General features: G+C 37.3%; 1 protein-coding gene across 1 annotated transcript; it reads left to right on the plus strand.

The window, feature by feature from the left end:
- Positions 1-567: 567 nt before the first annotated feature.
- On the plus strand, positions 568-13,717 carry LOC131596238 (protein TIC236, chloroplastic-like). The gene is made up of 23 exons (XM_058868839.1): positions 568-2,715; positions 3,509-3,707; positions 4,010-4,069; positions 4,292-4,396; positions 5,104-5,244; positions 5,492-5,554; positions 5,765-5,995; positions 6,101-6,184; positions 6,626-6,783; positions 6,969-7,491; positions 7,769-7,939; positions 8,083-8,142; positions 8,733-8,855; positions 9,336-9,611; positions 9,747-9,812; positions 9,999-10,130; positions 10,220-11,041; positions 11,120-11,400; positions 11,566-11,825; positions 11,979-12,220; positions 12,355-12,546; positions 12,663-12,935; positions 13,083-13,717. Exons 1-23 carry the CDS (start codon positions 794-796, stop codon positions 13,227-13,229), a joined length of 6,531 nt encoding a protein of 2,176 aa, XP_058724822.1. The 5' UTR covers positions 568-793; the 3' UTR covers positions 13,230-13,717.

Raw genomic sequence — 13,717 nt, forward strand, 5'->3', positions numbered from 1 at the left:
CATACACACTCCTTTCTTGTCATAGATAATTTTCTGCACACAACTTTCTTATTAACATTACTAGCATCATCCATGATAAACTTGACCTAACTCTCTTCTAGAGCTTTTCATCCCACCATGATCATGATTCTCCCCCATCCACAGCTATCCCATTATTCATACTAACTTCATCATATTCCTTAACCTTTCCATGAACAAACCCCATACACTGTGGTCTTTCAAGTCGATCCTTATAATTCTCCTTATCGCAATAATACCACAAACTACGACATCCCACTGCTCAAAATCTTCTCCATTGATTGCTCTAATTAAGGTTAATCCTTAACCACTCCTTGATATCTATCGTGAAGAAATTCATTGATATGTAGCCAAAATTCATTTCCTCCATAACACAATAATTTTTAAAATCACATATTTCTACCTAAAAAGTAATTTTTTTATTAATTTGTTTTAATTTTAATCCTTAACTTTCATAAAAACAACAATTTTTGTTTCAAGAGTTTAATTTAACTTCAAAATTAAAAACCTATTTATTCATTCTTAAAAAACCCTATTTTATTTATTATTATTATTATCACTCAATTCATTTCCGTGAAGCAAGAGTCTCTTGTTTTTTCCCACTCCGAAACACAACCAAACAATTTCAACCTCTCCCTCTCAATCACAGCGGAGTCTTCCATAACCCGAAGCAACACCATGCAAAAATGTAGTAGCAATTTCTGACTTCAAATACGACGTCGTTTCATATAAGCTTCGATGGTTCTTCTGAATCACTTCTTCTCTATACCCTACAATGAGCCTGAAGAATCACTCACTCTTTTTCGGGACTAAGCTTCATGCTTCTCTCGACACCAGCAAGAGGAGGAACCCTTTTCAATTGGAACGGAGGAAGGGTTTTTGTAGTTGCAGGTCTAAACGGTGTCGTTTGGTAAGCCAACCGTTACGTTTTTCTTATTTTTCTGGTCAAAATGTAGGGGGTTTTAGGAAAGATGGTATTTTGAGAAGTGGGTCGAGGTTAAAATGTGCTAATGAAAAGGAAAAGGAAAAGGAACCGTTTTTTGGTGGAGAGAGTTTGGTGAATCATTTGAGACCTTTGTTGAAAGAAGGACTTTTTTTGATAAGGGCTTCTGTTTTGGCTGCTGTGGTATGTGGGGTTTGTATGTTGATTTGGTATGGGAAGAATAAAGCTAAGGTTTATGTTGAAAACAATTTGCTGCCTTCTGTTTGTTCTGTGGTTAGTGAATATATTCAGCGTGATGTTGAACTTGGTAAGGTTAGGAGTATTTGGCCGTGGAGTATTACGGTGGAGTCGTGCTCGATTGGGCCTCATAAGGAGGAGTTTTCGTGTGGGGAGGTTCCTACGGTGAAGCTTCGTTTACGTCCTTTTGCTAGTTTGAGGAGGGGGAAGTTTGTTATTGATGCGGTTTTGATGCGGCCGAGTGTGTTGGTTGTGCAGAAGAAGGATTTTACTTGGTTGGGGATACCGTTCGTTGAAGGAGATAGAGAGAGGCGATTCTCGAGTGAAGATGGGATAGATCACCGTACGAGAACGAGGAGGCTTGCACGAGAGGAAGCAGGTGCTCGGTGGGAGAGGGAAAGAGATGAAGCGGCTAAGGAAGCTGCTGAGGTTGGTTACTTTGTTTCTGAGAGGTGTGGTCTATCGGAAGGTGATGGTTCAAAGGAGGTTGCAGGTAGTTCGGCTGAGTTAAGTGAGGCGACACCCTTTTTCTGTGTGGATGGTGGGAAGCATGATCATCGGTTCATGGATACCGGTGTTGATTATGATACGAAACACGCAGATTTGGAAAAATCATTTGGAGTAAAATTTCTTGGGTCAGGATTTCGATTTTGGTCTCGAGTATTATCGGGGCGTAGGAAAAACAGATTTAAGAGGAAGGGTAATGGGAGTAACATTTATGCATCCAATGCTGCTACCAAAAAAAGAATGTTTGAACGTAGCGCATCAGCTGCTCGTGCTTACTTTCTCGATCAATTGCAGGGGGAGGCTACATCATCTTCTGAGTGTTTGAATTTTATGAATCATGATATGCATGCGGGGAAAAGTGAGGTTGATGGCAATACAAAATCTGTTACCACCAAGGATGAAAATATAAGCGATGATAGCCAAAGTGCTACACTATTCAGAGATATGGGAATCTGGCCCCCCTCAGTAAATGGAAATATTGATGGTCAATCAGATGATTTGAAATTTGTCTCTGAGACAACTTTACAGACAGGAGAGAATAAATTTGAAAATTTGCAATCTACTGAGGATGTTGCAGTACCTGCTAATGCTAATAGTAGCACGGAGAAAAATGAAGTGTTGGTACCTCGTGTTGAAGACAATGATTTTGGTGATGGTAATTCATCTGGAGGCCAACCAGATTTTACATCCGAAAATTTGGTTGTTGCCAAGTCAAATCCTCGATGGGCAACTTATTTTCAGATACCATTTGAGTCCGTGCTTGCAAAATTTGGCCTAACCCCGTTTATTAGAAATATTGAGGAGTCAATATCTTGCTTTCGTTCTGGTCCCATTGAAAAGTTGAAGTCTGATGTGGCTGTGAAAGTGGAGGATATTGTTGCAGAACCTGTTGATGGGCTAGATCCTGTGCAGTCCGAAGGCAATAATAAGACGTTTCTTGTAACATTGGATTCTGTTTATTTCAAAGGCGCCACAGTGATGCTACTTGCATATGGTGACAAGGAAGTTAGGTAAGGGGCAATCTTATCATTTATTACTTAATTTGTAATCACTCGGAGAGGTTCTGTCGGGTTCTCTTGTAGTGTGTAGTATTATTGGCAGTTGGGCTGCTATAACCTGCTGCTCATTTTATCAGAATAGTTAGACAATTATCGTTCTAGAGGTTGGGATTTAAATTTGCCATGTCATAAGCCATCCTTATGGGTATTCAAAGGGAGTTCATCTCAATATTATAATAAAAACCTTAAATATGAAGATTTAATATTGTGCTGTATTGGATAAGCATCCTAGAAAGATCTCGAGATTAACGTATTGGATAGAAACACGGTATTAAATAGAATATTATGACGGAATTTGATCCATGGAGTCGACCACACTTAGTGGGATTAGGCTTGGTTGTTGTTGCAGTATTGGATAAGCATCCTCTGAACTACCGGCATAGGACGACTAATTACCCTAAATTGAGCCACTCTTATGTCTTTATCTTTGGTTGCTCCTATTTGTTCCTATGTCTTTATCTATGGTTGCTCCTATTTGTTCCTTTCAAAATTTATGAATACATATAGAAATATATTTTTCGATTTTTCTTTTTCCTTCTTCTATGGGTCAAGCATGCACATGTACTTAGGATCAGTGGTATCAAATACCGGCCATGGCGGATATCATTGGCGGTTGTAATTGAAGCTAATAATTTGCTATTTTAAAATCTTATTATTATTGGTTTTTGAACACACGTAAAGAAATAAACTTACACCAGAAAATGATAGTTCGATGAAATTTAAGTGTTCTATACTTTTATTCCAGGGAGATGGAGAATGTCAATGGGCATGTAAAGTTACAAAACCACTATAGTCGCATACATGTGCATCTAAGTGGAAATTGTAATACTTGGAGATCGGATGTTCTATCAGAAGACGGGGGCTGGTTGGCTGTTAATGTTTTTGTTGACACTATTGAACAAAATTGGCACGTCAACTTAAAAATTGACAATCTTTTTGTCCCGGTAAGGTGTACAAAACTCCCTCCGGTCCAAATTAAAAGTCACTTTGGCAGTATCATAAAAATTAAGAAATGCAATTGATTTTGTACGGGAAAAGAAATTATTAGTTATTTTACCAAATTATTCTTTATTAATGACATGAGGAAGAGAAATGTTAAAATAATTGAAAGAGAAAATAATAAATAATAAATGGTATAATAGGAAAAGAAACATTGATGTTTCATTGGTATTGAAACATGATTTATAATTTCAGACAATTTTTATTTGCAAAGTAACATAATTCGTCTTGCTTGAATGCTCTGCAGCTGTTTGAAAGGCTCCTAGAGATTCCAATTACATGGTCTAAAGGGAGGGCTAGTGGCGAGGTGTTTCCCTAACTCATTTTCTTTTATATTCTATATTTGATAGTTTAGGAAGACCGTTTTTTGTTTGAGTTTAAAACTGTGTTTCTGACATATGATGTTAAATAATTAAATCTCATCTTACCTTTGCTTCTTCAGACTTTGTTATGGTTATGCGGGCATCATGCTTATTTTTCTTGATATTTATAACTTAACCTATATAATATAATTTTACCCTATGTTTAGGTTCACTTGTGCATGTCTAAGGGGGAGACTTTTCCAAATTTGCATGGACAGCTTGATGTGACAGGGTTGGACTTTCAAATATTGGATGCTCCATCATGTTTTTCTGTATGTCTTCCTATACTCTCTTCATTTGACACTTTATTTCCTTATATTTCATATGACATATATACATCAGCTTAAGGAAGAGTGATGTTGAGAACTTGATATATGTTAAGAGATATTTCCTTCCTTTTATCTTCTATGTAGATATTTCGTATATAATTATTATTATGACAGATACAGAATATATTTAACTCCTATAATCACATGGGTTCTATGTCTACAGCATTATCATTATAAAATCATACGGCTGTGAGTCAATTTCTCAACCCCACTCAGTACCATATAGTGTTATCAAATAGCGGCGACATGGCCACTATGGCGGATATAAATGGTGGTTTTTGGGCTCTCCGCAATGGCAAATACTGGCTGATATTGTGGGTTTTTCCGCCATGGACCGCCATTCGCCATCGACAACACTGGTACCATGTTGTAGAATACGGACACTCTTTAAAATACAAGTTAGGTCTAACTCAACCATATAAAACCGACTTATAAACACATTTTTAGGGACATCTCATTCAATATGAGACACTAAACACACCCCTATAACACACCCCTATCCCGTCCATGATTGAGATTTAGAGTATGATCCAAGTGTAGTTCATATAGGCATATAGCTCTGCAATTTTAAGAAATGTTCATGTCGATTAGTATGAAATTAAAATGGGATTTCACCCCATAATTGTTGTTCCTTTTGTACTTTGTTTCAGAACATATCAACAAGTTTATGTTTTCGCGGTCAAAGAATATTCTTACACAATGCAAATGGCCGGTTTGGTAGTGTTCCTCTAGAAGCATCAGGGGACTTTGGCATTCATCCCGAAGAAGGAGAATTTCATCTTATGTGTCAGGTACTTTTTCTTTCTCTCTTGTAAGTCAGTCTTGGTGACAAAATCAACCATCAGAGATGAGTGAAAGAATCTAAAGAATATGATCAAAAATTGAATTTCTGTAAATCAACCAATACAGATAGTTGGGATTCAGTTTTATGATTGATAGTTGGGATTCTTTTTTGTATCTCGTTCAGTTTTATGATTGACAGTTTGGATTCTTTTTTTATATGTACATTAATAATATTCTGTATGATTGAACTTCCAGGTTCCTGCTGTTGAAGTGAATGCTTTGATGAGAACTTTTAAAATGAAACCACTCTTATTCCCGGTACATTTCTTTACTTCAGTGCATTAACTTTAATACCTTCAAGTTTAAAACAAACTAGAACTTGCTTGAGTGCAACCTGAATATTGTGACAAACTAGAACTTGCTTGAGTGCAACCTGAATATTGTTTCTTTCCTTTCTAATAAGGAATCATATTATCTTATCTTATCCACGCCCTTTAATTTTTCTTTTCCCGTAATTGTTGGTTACAGCTAGCTGGATCAGTAACTGCTCTATTCAATTGTCAAGGCCCGCTAGAGTCTCCAGTATTTGTAGGCACCGGAATGGTTTCTAGGACATTCTCTAATTCACACATTGACAACCCTGCATCTGTAGCATCAGAAGCACTTGCTGCGAGTAAGGAAGCCGGTGCACTGGCTGCATTTGACCGCATTCCATTTTCATATGTATCTGCCAATTTCACTTTCAACACTGATAACTGTGTAAGTTGATAGAGACCGTAGTTTACCATTGTCTGGTTTCAACTTCAAAGTAGGACCCATTGTAATAGTGTGATGTTATGGCAACACTTACTATGCATATTGTAGGTTGCTGATTTATATGGAATCCGGGCATGTCTTATAGATGGTGGTGAAATTCGAGGGGCTGGGAATGCATGGATATGCCCAGAGGTATAGAGCTGCCTGTTCCCTATTTGCTTTTTTTTTTCGTTTTTTTTACTCTTTTGAACAAGAACTACTCGGAAGAATTAAGATGGTTATGCATGTAGAATCAACATTATGTGCACTCACTAACATATTTTTAGGGGGAAATGAATTTATCAACAAAATTTTAAACTTTCTATTATTCCAGTTATCTAAGGGTACTAATTTAATCCTCTTTATCAACTTTAAAATATCAGCCATATCACACAATGAAGTGATATACTCTCACATGGAAAAGTTCTAATACTCACACTCACTTATATGGAATTTAGAAGGTTTCGTCCATTTGGCTAAAAATAACTTAGGTGTGTGAATATCTGGTCTTATTACTTTCCCAAAGAAAAAGAAACCATTTCTCTCTAGAATTCTGTCCTACACCTACTAATGTATTCCCATTTTTATTCTCAGGGTGAGGTGGATGAGACAGCAATAGATGTGAACTTATCCGGAAGTTTGGCCTTTGATAACACCGTGCTTCGTTATATGCCAAGTTATTATCAGCAGATGCCACTCAAATTAGGGGTATTAAATGGTGAAACAAAAATGTCCGGAGCTCTTTTAAAACCGTAAGATGCACCTCTCTTCAGTATTTGATGGTATTTGCTTGGGACAGTGATCCTTGGGGTAATAGGAAGATTGTTGGCTTTGAACCTTGTGGAAATTCAGAAGTCCTGATGCAAATGTTATTCTTATTGTCTTTTCTCCCCTTAACAATGCTTTTAACTCTATGGATTTTTCAATTTTAATGCAGACGGTTTGATATAAAATGGACTGCACCTACTGCTGAAGGGTCTTTCGGCGATGCTCGAGGAGATATCATAATCTCACATGAGTTTATTTCAGTGAATTCCTCTTCAGCTGCATTTGATCTATGTACGAGGGTCCAAACATCTTATCTTGATGATTTGTCTGTTAAAGAAGGAGATCTTTGGGCACCAAGACCCATTCCATTTACTATTGATGGGGTAGAGATGGACCTGCGTATGCGTGGGTTTGAATTCTTCAATTTGGTTTCCGCATATACTATGGATTCTCCAAGGCCTTTGCATTTGAAAGCAACTGGAAGGATCAAGTTTCAGGGGAAGGTTTTAAAACCTAGTGGCAGTATTAGCGAACAAAATTCTGAGATAAATAGGCAGCATGTGCAAACGTTGGAGAAAGGAAGCTCGGATAGTCTTGTTGGTGAAGTTTCAATCTCTGGTCTTAAACTTAATCAATTGATGCTTGCACCTCAGTTGTCTGGGTTGTTGAGAGTTTCTCCGGAGCGTATCAAGGTAATGCAGAAAACTCTTTTATGGAAATTGATGAAATTTATCATTTGATGGCGTGTTCATGCATGCACACAGATGATTATTTAGATATAAGCTGTACATCTAGACACTTTACATATTTTTTTTCAATAATAACCAATTTGTCATTAACAGTTTTTATTTTATGAAGCAGGCTTGGTTATTTATCAAGTTTTAGCACTGTCTCTGTTAGAAAATCAGATTATCTGGCTGTATTTAATATATATAGTTTTTGTAACTTCAATTAATCTTTGGAACACAGTTGGATACCTCTGGTAGACCTGATGAAAGTCTTGAATTGGAGTTTGTTGGGCCACTGCAGCCAAGTAACGAAGATGGCCTACAAAGTGGTAATCTCTTGTCTATTTCTCTTCAGAAAGGGCAATTAAGAGCTAACGTTTGTTTTCAACCATTTCATTCTGCTAACTTGGAGGTAGCTAAATTTAAACTTTGGGCCTAGTTTTAAATCTAGACCTGTTTGTTTCATTGCTTGTATAATTTTGTTCATTATTGTATTGGACCGCAAGTTTGTATTCAAAATTTCTTTCTCCATACTTGTATGGGGTTTGCTTGCAGGTACGGCATTTTCCACTTGATGAGTTGGAGCTTGCTTCTCTACGCGGGACTATACAGAGAGTAAGTCATATTGGCCTATTTTATTGCATCTTGTCCTATCACAGCTGTTCTTTGCTGTCTCCTATTACGCATATTTAGATCATTGCAAAGTAAGTCCAACCCAAATTTAGTGCCTTGCCATCTCAAAAATCTTTGGAGAAGCTGTATCTTTTTTACACAGCAGGTGAGTGTTTTAGTTTCTCATATTTTTAGGGAAGGCAGTGCTTGTGCAGCTGCTTATGGCATTGCTCGTCTTGGTTTTAAATAGTGGGACTCCCTTCCCCACTTCGTTGTAGAGGATTTCAAGAAATTTCATTTAGGCTTAATATGTACTATATAGACAACACAGTGACCATGATGCTATTTCAGGGACCAACTACCCCAGAAGTTTAAACTGATAGGGGGAAGATCAAGAAATTAGTATCCTTAGAATAAAGTTGTGTAAAATTCTACTGTACAAATTTGGCATTTCAATCTACTTTAACATGTCTTTGTATCTCCTTTTTTCTCTTCAATCAAGCCTTAATGATAACCTGGTTGAGGCACTATTTAGTGGTTACGTCATGGAAACAATATATTGTGTTTTCAACCATCAGCTTCTTTGCTTTCAGGCAGAATTACAACTTAATCTTCAGAAAAGAAGAGGACATGGAGTCCTATCTGTACTTAAGCCAAAATTCAGTGGTGTGCTCGGTGAAGCTTTAGATGTGGCGGTTAGATGGAGTGGAGATGTTGTAAGTTCATAAGATCATGTAATTTTTTTCATGTGAATTTGAGTTACATGTTTTTTACTTACTGCTATTCTGGGAATTAAATGAAGTCTGTCGGTTGACCAGAGCGTGTTATGATTATTGGAAGGTGTAGTGGTTGTTAGTCAAATTCTGTTAGTCTATTTTTTCTTCTGTTCATAATTTTACTCGCACAATATTGAATATTTAACAGTCTCTTCAATGTTTGCTACTGATGATGGTTGGTAAAAGATTTATAACAACATCCCTTTAATCTTAATGAAACTTATAGGTGCTCAGTTGGTTTTCTATCCACTATAGACACACACACAATAGACCTTAATTTTCCAACATCACGTCATCGAATATATTTTCTTAATTACAATGCATTGGATGGAGATTAAGACAAATTAGTGAAGTCAATTTTTTTGGTGCTGTTAATGATGTGTTTGTCAAGCACTGATTGTCGGTTGATGCATTGTTCAGATCACTATTGAAAAAACTGTTTTGCAACAAAACTACAGTTATTATGAACTTCAAGGCGAATACGTTTTGCCCGGCACTCGAGATCGTAATCCTATTGACGGAGGAGGGGGCCTTTTTAAAAGGCTAATGTCCGGACACCGTGTTGGAAGTGTTATATCATCAATGGGCAGGTGGAGGATGAAACTTGAAGTTCCCAGAGCAGAGGTTGCTGAGATGCTTCCTCTTGCGAGGCTTCTTTCTCGAAGTATGGATCCTGCTGTTCATTCAAGATCTAAGGTATCACTTGCATCATTATATACATCTTTGGGTGTTACATATATTCATAATTAACCATCTTAATGCAGCTAGTTGATTTTACATGTATTCATAATTAACCATGGAAATGTATGTTGTTATATGCTACGTATGCAGGACTTCTTCCTTCAAAGTTTACAGTCAGTGGGAGTATATTCTGAAAGCCTTCAACAATTGCTTGAGGTGATGTTGAAAAATCACTAAATCTTATTTTTCTTTCAGTTGAGGCAATACCTGATGCCCAAATTTCTACTCAACCATGAAGGGCATTTTAGAATTATTTTAGACAGATAATATTAATTTGCCAAGTACAGTGTGTTGCAAAATTTGAAGTTTCTTTCGTCTGATAATGATGTGCACAACATGCAGAAAATGAGGGGGCTCCATGCTCCATCAAATGATGTCGTTCTTGAGGATTTGACCCTGCCCGGTTTATCTGAATTCAAAGGTCACTGGCACGGATCTCTTGATGCCAGTGGTGGAGGAAATGGAGACACCTTGGTATAAAAGTTTAGGTTTTGTATTATTTGTTGGAGGTCCATAAATAATCTATTTTGGAATATTGACTTTCTTATTCTGTATCATTTCAGGCAGAGTTTGACTTTCACGGGGAGGACTGGGAGTGGGGAGACTACAAAACTCAGCGAGTCGTGGCAGTTGGTGCTTTTAGTAATGATGACGGTTTGCACCTCGAGAAAATTTTCATCCAGAAAGATAATGCTACCGTTCATGCAGATGGAACGTTGTTGGGGCCTAAAACCAACCTTCATTTTGCTGTCTTAAACTTTCCTGTTAGTCTGGTCCCCACGGTAGTTCAGGTCTTTGAATCTACAGCAACAGATTTTGTTCATTCTCTGCGGCAATTGTCGGCACCCATTAGGGGTATATTGCACATGGAAGGTGATCTCAGAGGAAGCTTAGCGAAACCAGAGTGTGATGTGCAAGTAAGGCTCCTGGATGGTGCCATTGGGGGAATTGATCTTGGACGAGCAGAACTCGTTGCTTCTCTTACCTCAAGCAGTCGTTTTCTATTCAATTCAAAACTTGAGCCTATAACCCAAAGTGGCCATGTACTCATTCAGGGTAGCATTCCTGTTGCTTTTGTCCAAAATAACACATCACAGGAAGATGTAGAATCAGATAAGAATCGGACAACTTGGGTTCCTGATTGGGTGAAGGAGAAGAATAGAGGCGTCACCGATGATGTCAGTGACAAAAAAGTTTCAAGAGATAAAAATGAAGATGGTTGGAATACTCAATTAGCAGAAAGCCTTAAAGGTTTAAATTGGCAAATCTTAGATGCTGGAGAAGTCAGGATTGATGCTGATATAAAAGATGGGGGAATGACGTTGGTAACGGCATTATCTCCTCATGCCAATTGGCTTCATGGAAATGCTGATGTCATGCTTGAGGTCAGTGAAATCACTATAAACATTCTCACATATTTAATGTTTACTTCTCTAAGTCTTGTCGTATGGTGTTCTTAATAGGTCCGAGGTACGGTGGATCAACCAGTGGTTAATGGACACGCCTCTTTCCACAGGGCATCTATTTCTTCACCTGTATTCCGAAAGCCACTAACCAACTTTGGTGGAACTGTCAACGTGATATCAAACAGGTTATGCATCACATCACTAGAGAGTAGGCTAAGCAGAAAAGGAAAGCTTCTTGTAAAAGGCAACCTGCCACTCAGAACTAGTGAAGCAGCCCCTGACGACAAGATAGAATTAAAATGTGAAGTTTTAGAAGTGCGGGCACCAAAAACATTAAGGTTGCTTTCTTAACTTTTACTTAAGATTTCTCAAGTTAATGTTTTTACCTATTCATGCATATAAAGTTGTTGATTTAATTTAAACAATATTGGTTTTTTGGAACCACGTCTTTTTTTTTTTCCGTATACATGATTATTTAAAGACACATTCTCTATGTCTGTCAGTGGTCAGGTTGATTCTCAGATGCAGATAACTGGTTCGATATTGCAACCAAATATATCTGGAAATATCAAACTAAGTAATGGAGAAGCATATTTGCCACATGACAGAGGTGGTGCTCCTGCTTCTAATAGATTCCCATCGAATCAGTCTATGCTTCCTTCTGGCGGCGTTAGTCAAGTTTTTGCTTCCAGATATGTTTCGCGATTTTTCAGCTCAGAATCTCCTTCTGCAAGTGACAACACTTCTCAATCCTCTGGCTCTGGTATTGCTTCACTGAACTTTTAGTATAGCCTGTGATCTCATAAACTTAAGGGATGCTCGGATCAATTATTTGATCTTCTACTTTTGTATATGTTATTAGCTACTTTTACTTGTGTATATTGTGATATATTTTTTTTGAAAAAAATTGTGGCAGTTAATAAGTCAAGTCAGGCTGAAAATGAGATGGAGCAAGTGCAGATTAAACCAAACGTAGAGATTTGCCTTAATGATTTGAAGCTTGTCCTCGGACCAGAGCTAAAGATAGTATATCCTTTGATTCTCAATTTTGCTGTCAGTGGAGAGCTTGAGTTGAATGGTCTTGCTCATCCCAAATGGATAAAACCTAGAGGCATACTGGCATTTGAGAATGGTGAAGTCGATTTAGTTGCCACCCAGGTTTGTGTCACGTTTTACTCGGCAACTCTCATAAATTGTATCCTGTGTTTCTTTTCTATCTTTAATTTTGCTATGGTTTTACTTCTGCGTTCTTAATCAGTTGTGTAGCTTGATATGACTCATTTTAAATGCAGGTGAGGCTAAAACGAGAGCATTTAAATATTGCAAAATTCGAGCCTGAGAATGGACTAGATCCAATGCTAGATTTGGTTTTGGTTGGATCTGAATGGCAATTTAGAATCCAAGGTAGAGCCAGCAATTGGCAGGACAAACTTGTGGTGACCTCGACTCGATCTGTGGAACAGGATGCACTCTCACCTACTGAGGTAAAATTTATGCCCATGTTAAAACAAATAATAGCTTCATCTGTGAAAGTAAATGCCTTCATGATATAATATTCAAGCAGGACAGTCCTATTATTTGTTTTTATCTTTGTATACAGGCTGCCAGAAGATTTGAGAGTCAATTGGCCGAATCCATTTTAGAAGGTAATGGTCAGCTTGCATTTGAGAAGCTTGCAACTGCGACTCTTGAAAAATTGATGCCACGAATAGAAGGAAAGGGAGAGTTTGGCCAAGCTAGGTGGAGATTAGTATATGCACCTCAGATTCCTAGTTTGGTTTCTGTTGATCCTACCGCAGATCCTCTCAAGTCACTAGCTAGTAATATATCGTTTGGTACAGAAGTTGAAGTCCAACTTGGTAAACGGCTTCAGGTAATAATGTTAAAACATAACCAGTGAAATACCAAATCTTTTTCAGATTTCATTCAAGAACCTTTGTCAATCAATGTTAAAATGCTGGTTTCTTCTGTCACTGTCTTGTACAAGTTCATAATTTTGAAAAGCTTTATTTTTTTCCAGGCCACAATTGTTAGGCAAATGAAAGAGTCCGAGATGGCAATGCAGTGGACCTTGAGCTATCTGCTTACAAGTCGTTTGCGTGTGCTCCTACAATCTTCTTCAACTAATCGCCTTCTTTTTGAATATTCTGCCACATCTCAGGATTGATTTGCAACCAAGTAACATTGCAACTTCATTTTCCCCCAGTAGCAATCTGGAAAATTGGTCACGCCTTAGATGCAGCTTACATAGAATTTTCCTCGTGTTTTAAGGGGAAGGGGGAATTTTGGAACACTTTTTGAATATGTGAAAAAGTAGTGTGTAGATGCAAATCATTTTTTGCTCAAATTGAGCTTGTTAATATGTAGATGCTTATGTCATGAAGAATAATCAAGCATATTGTTAGTTTTGTACAGAAATTCAATTTTGATTAAAGAAAATATTTAGGATGATTAAACATTAAAGAAAATAAAGTTTGTGTGTTGGAAGAACATGGTTTTTTCTTCCTGCATCTGAACCACCTGAAATGCATTTGTTATTGGAAATATATTTTGTATTTACTGGTAGTTAATTCTGCAATTTTGTTTTTAATACTATCTTTATTATTATGGGATTGTGGTTGTATTTAAAAAGGTTTTGTATATATAGACTTGTAA

Source organism: Vicia villosa, linkage group LG4 (genome assembly GCF_029867415.1).
Source record: "Vicia villosa cultivar HV-30 ecotype Madison, WI linkage group LG4, Vvil1.0, whole genome shotgun sequence".
Lineage (NCBI taxonomy): Eukaryota > Viridiplantae > Streptophyta > Magnoliopsida > Fabales > Fabaceae > Vicia > Vicia villosa.

What these genes read in the sequence shown, in the direction of transcription:
- LOC131596238 (XM_058868839.1), top strand. Translation starts at nt 794, where the DNA reads ATGAGCCTGAAGAATCACTCACTCTTTTTCGGGACTAAGCTTCATGCT. An exon ending in TACGCGGGACTATACAGAGA is followed by an intron (nt 8,143 to 8,732) that starts GTAAGTCATATT and finishes CTTTGCTTTCAG; the next exon opens with GCAGAATTACAACTTAATCT. An exon ending in ATGCACTCTCACCTACTGAG is followed by an intron (nt 12,547 to 12,662) that starts GTAAAATTTATG and finishes CTTTGTATACAG; the next exon opens with GCTGCCAGAAGATTTGAGAG.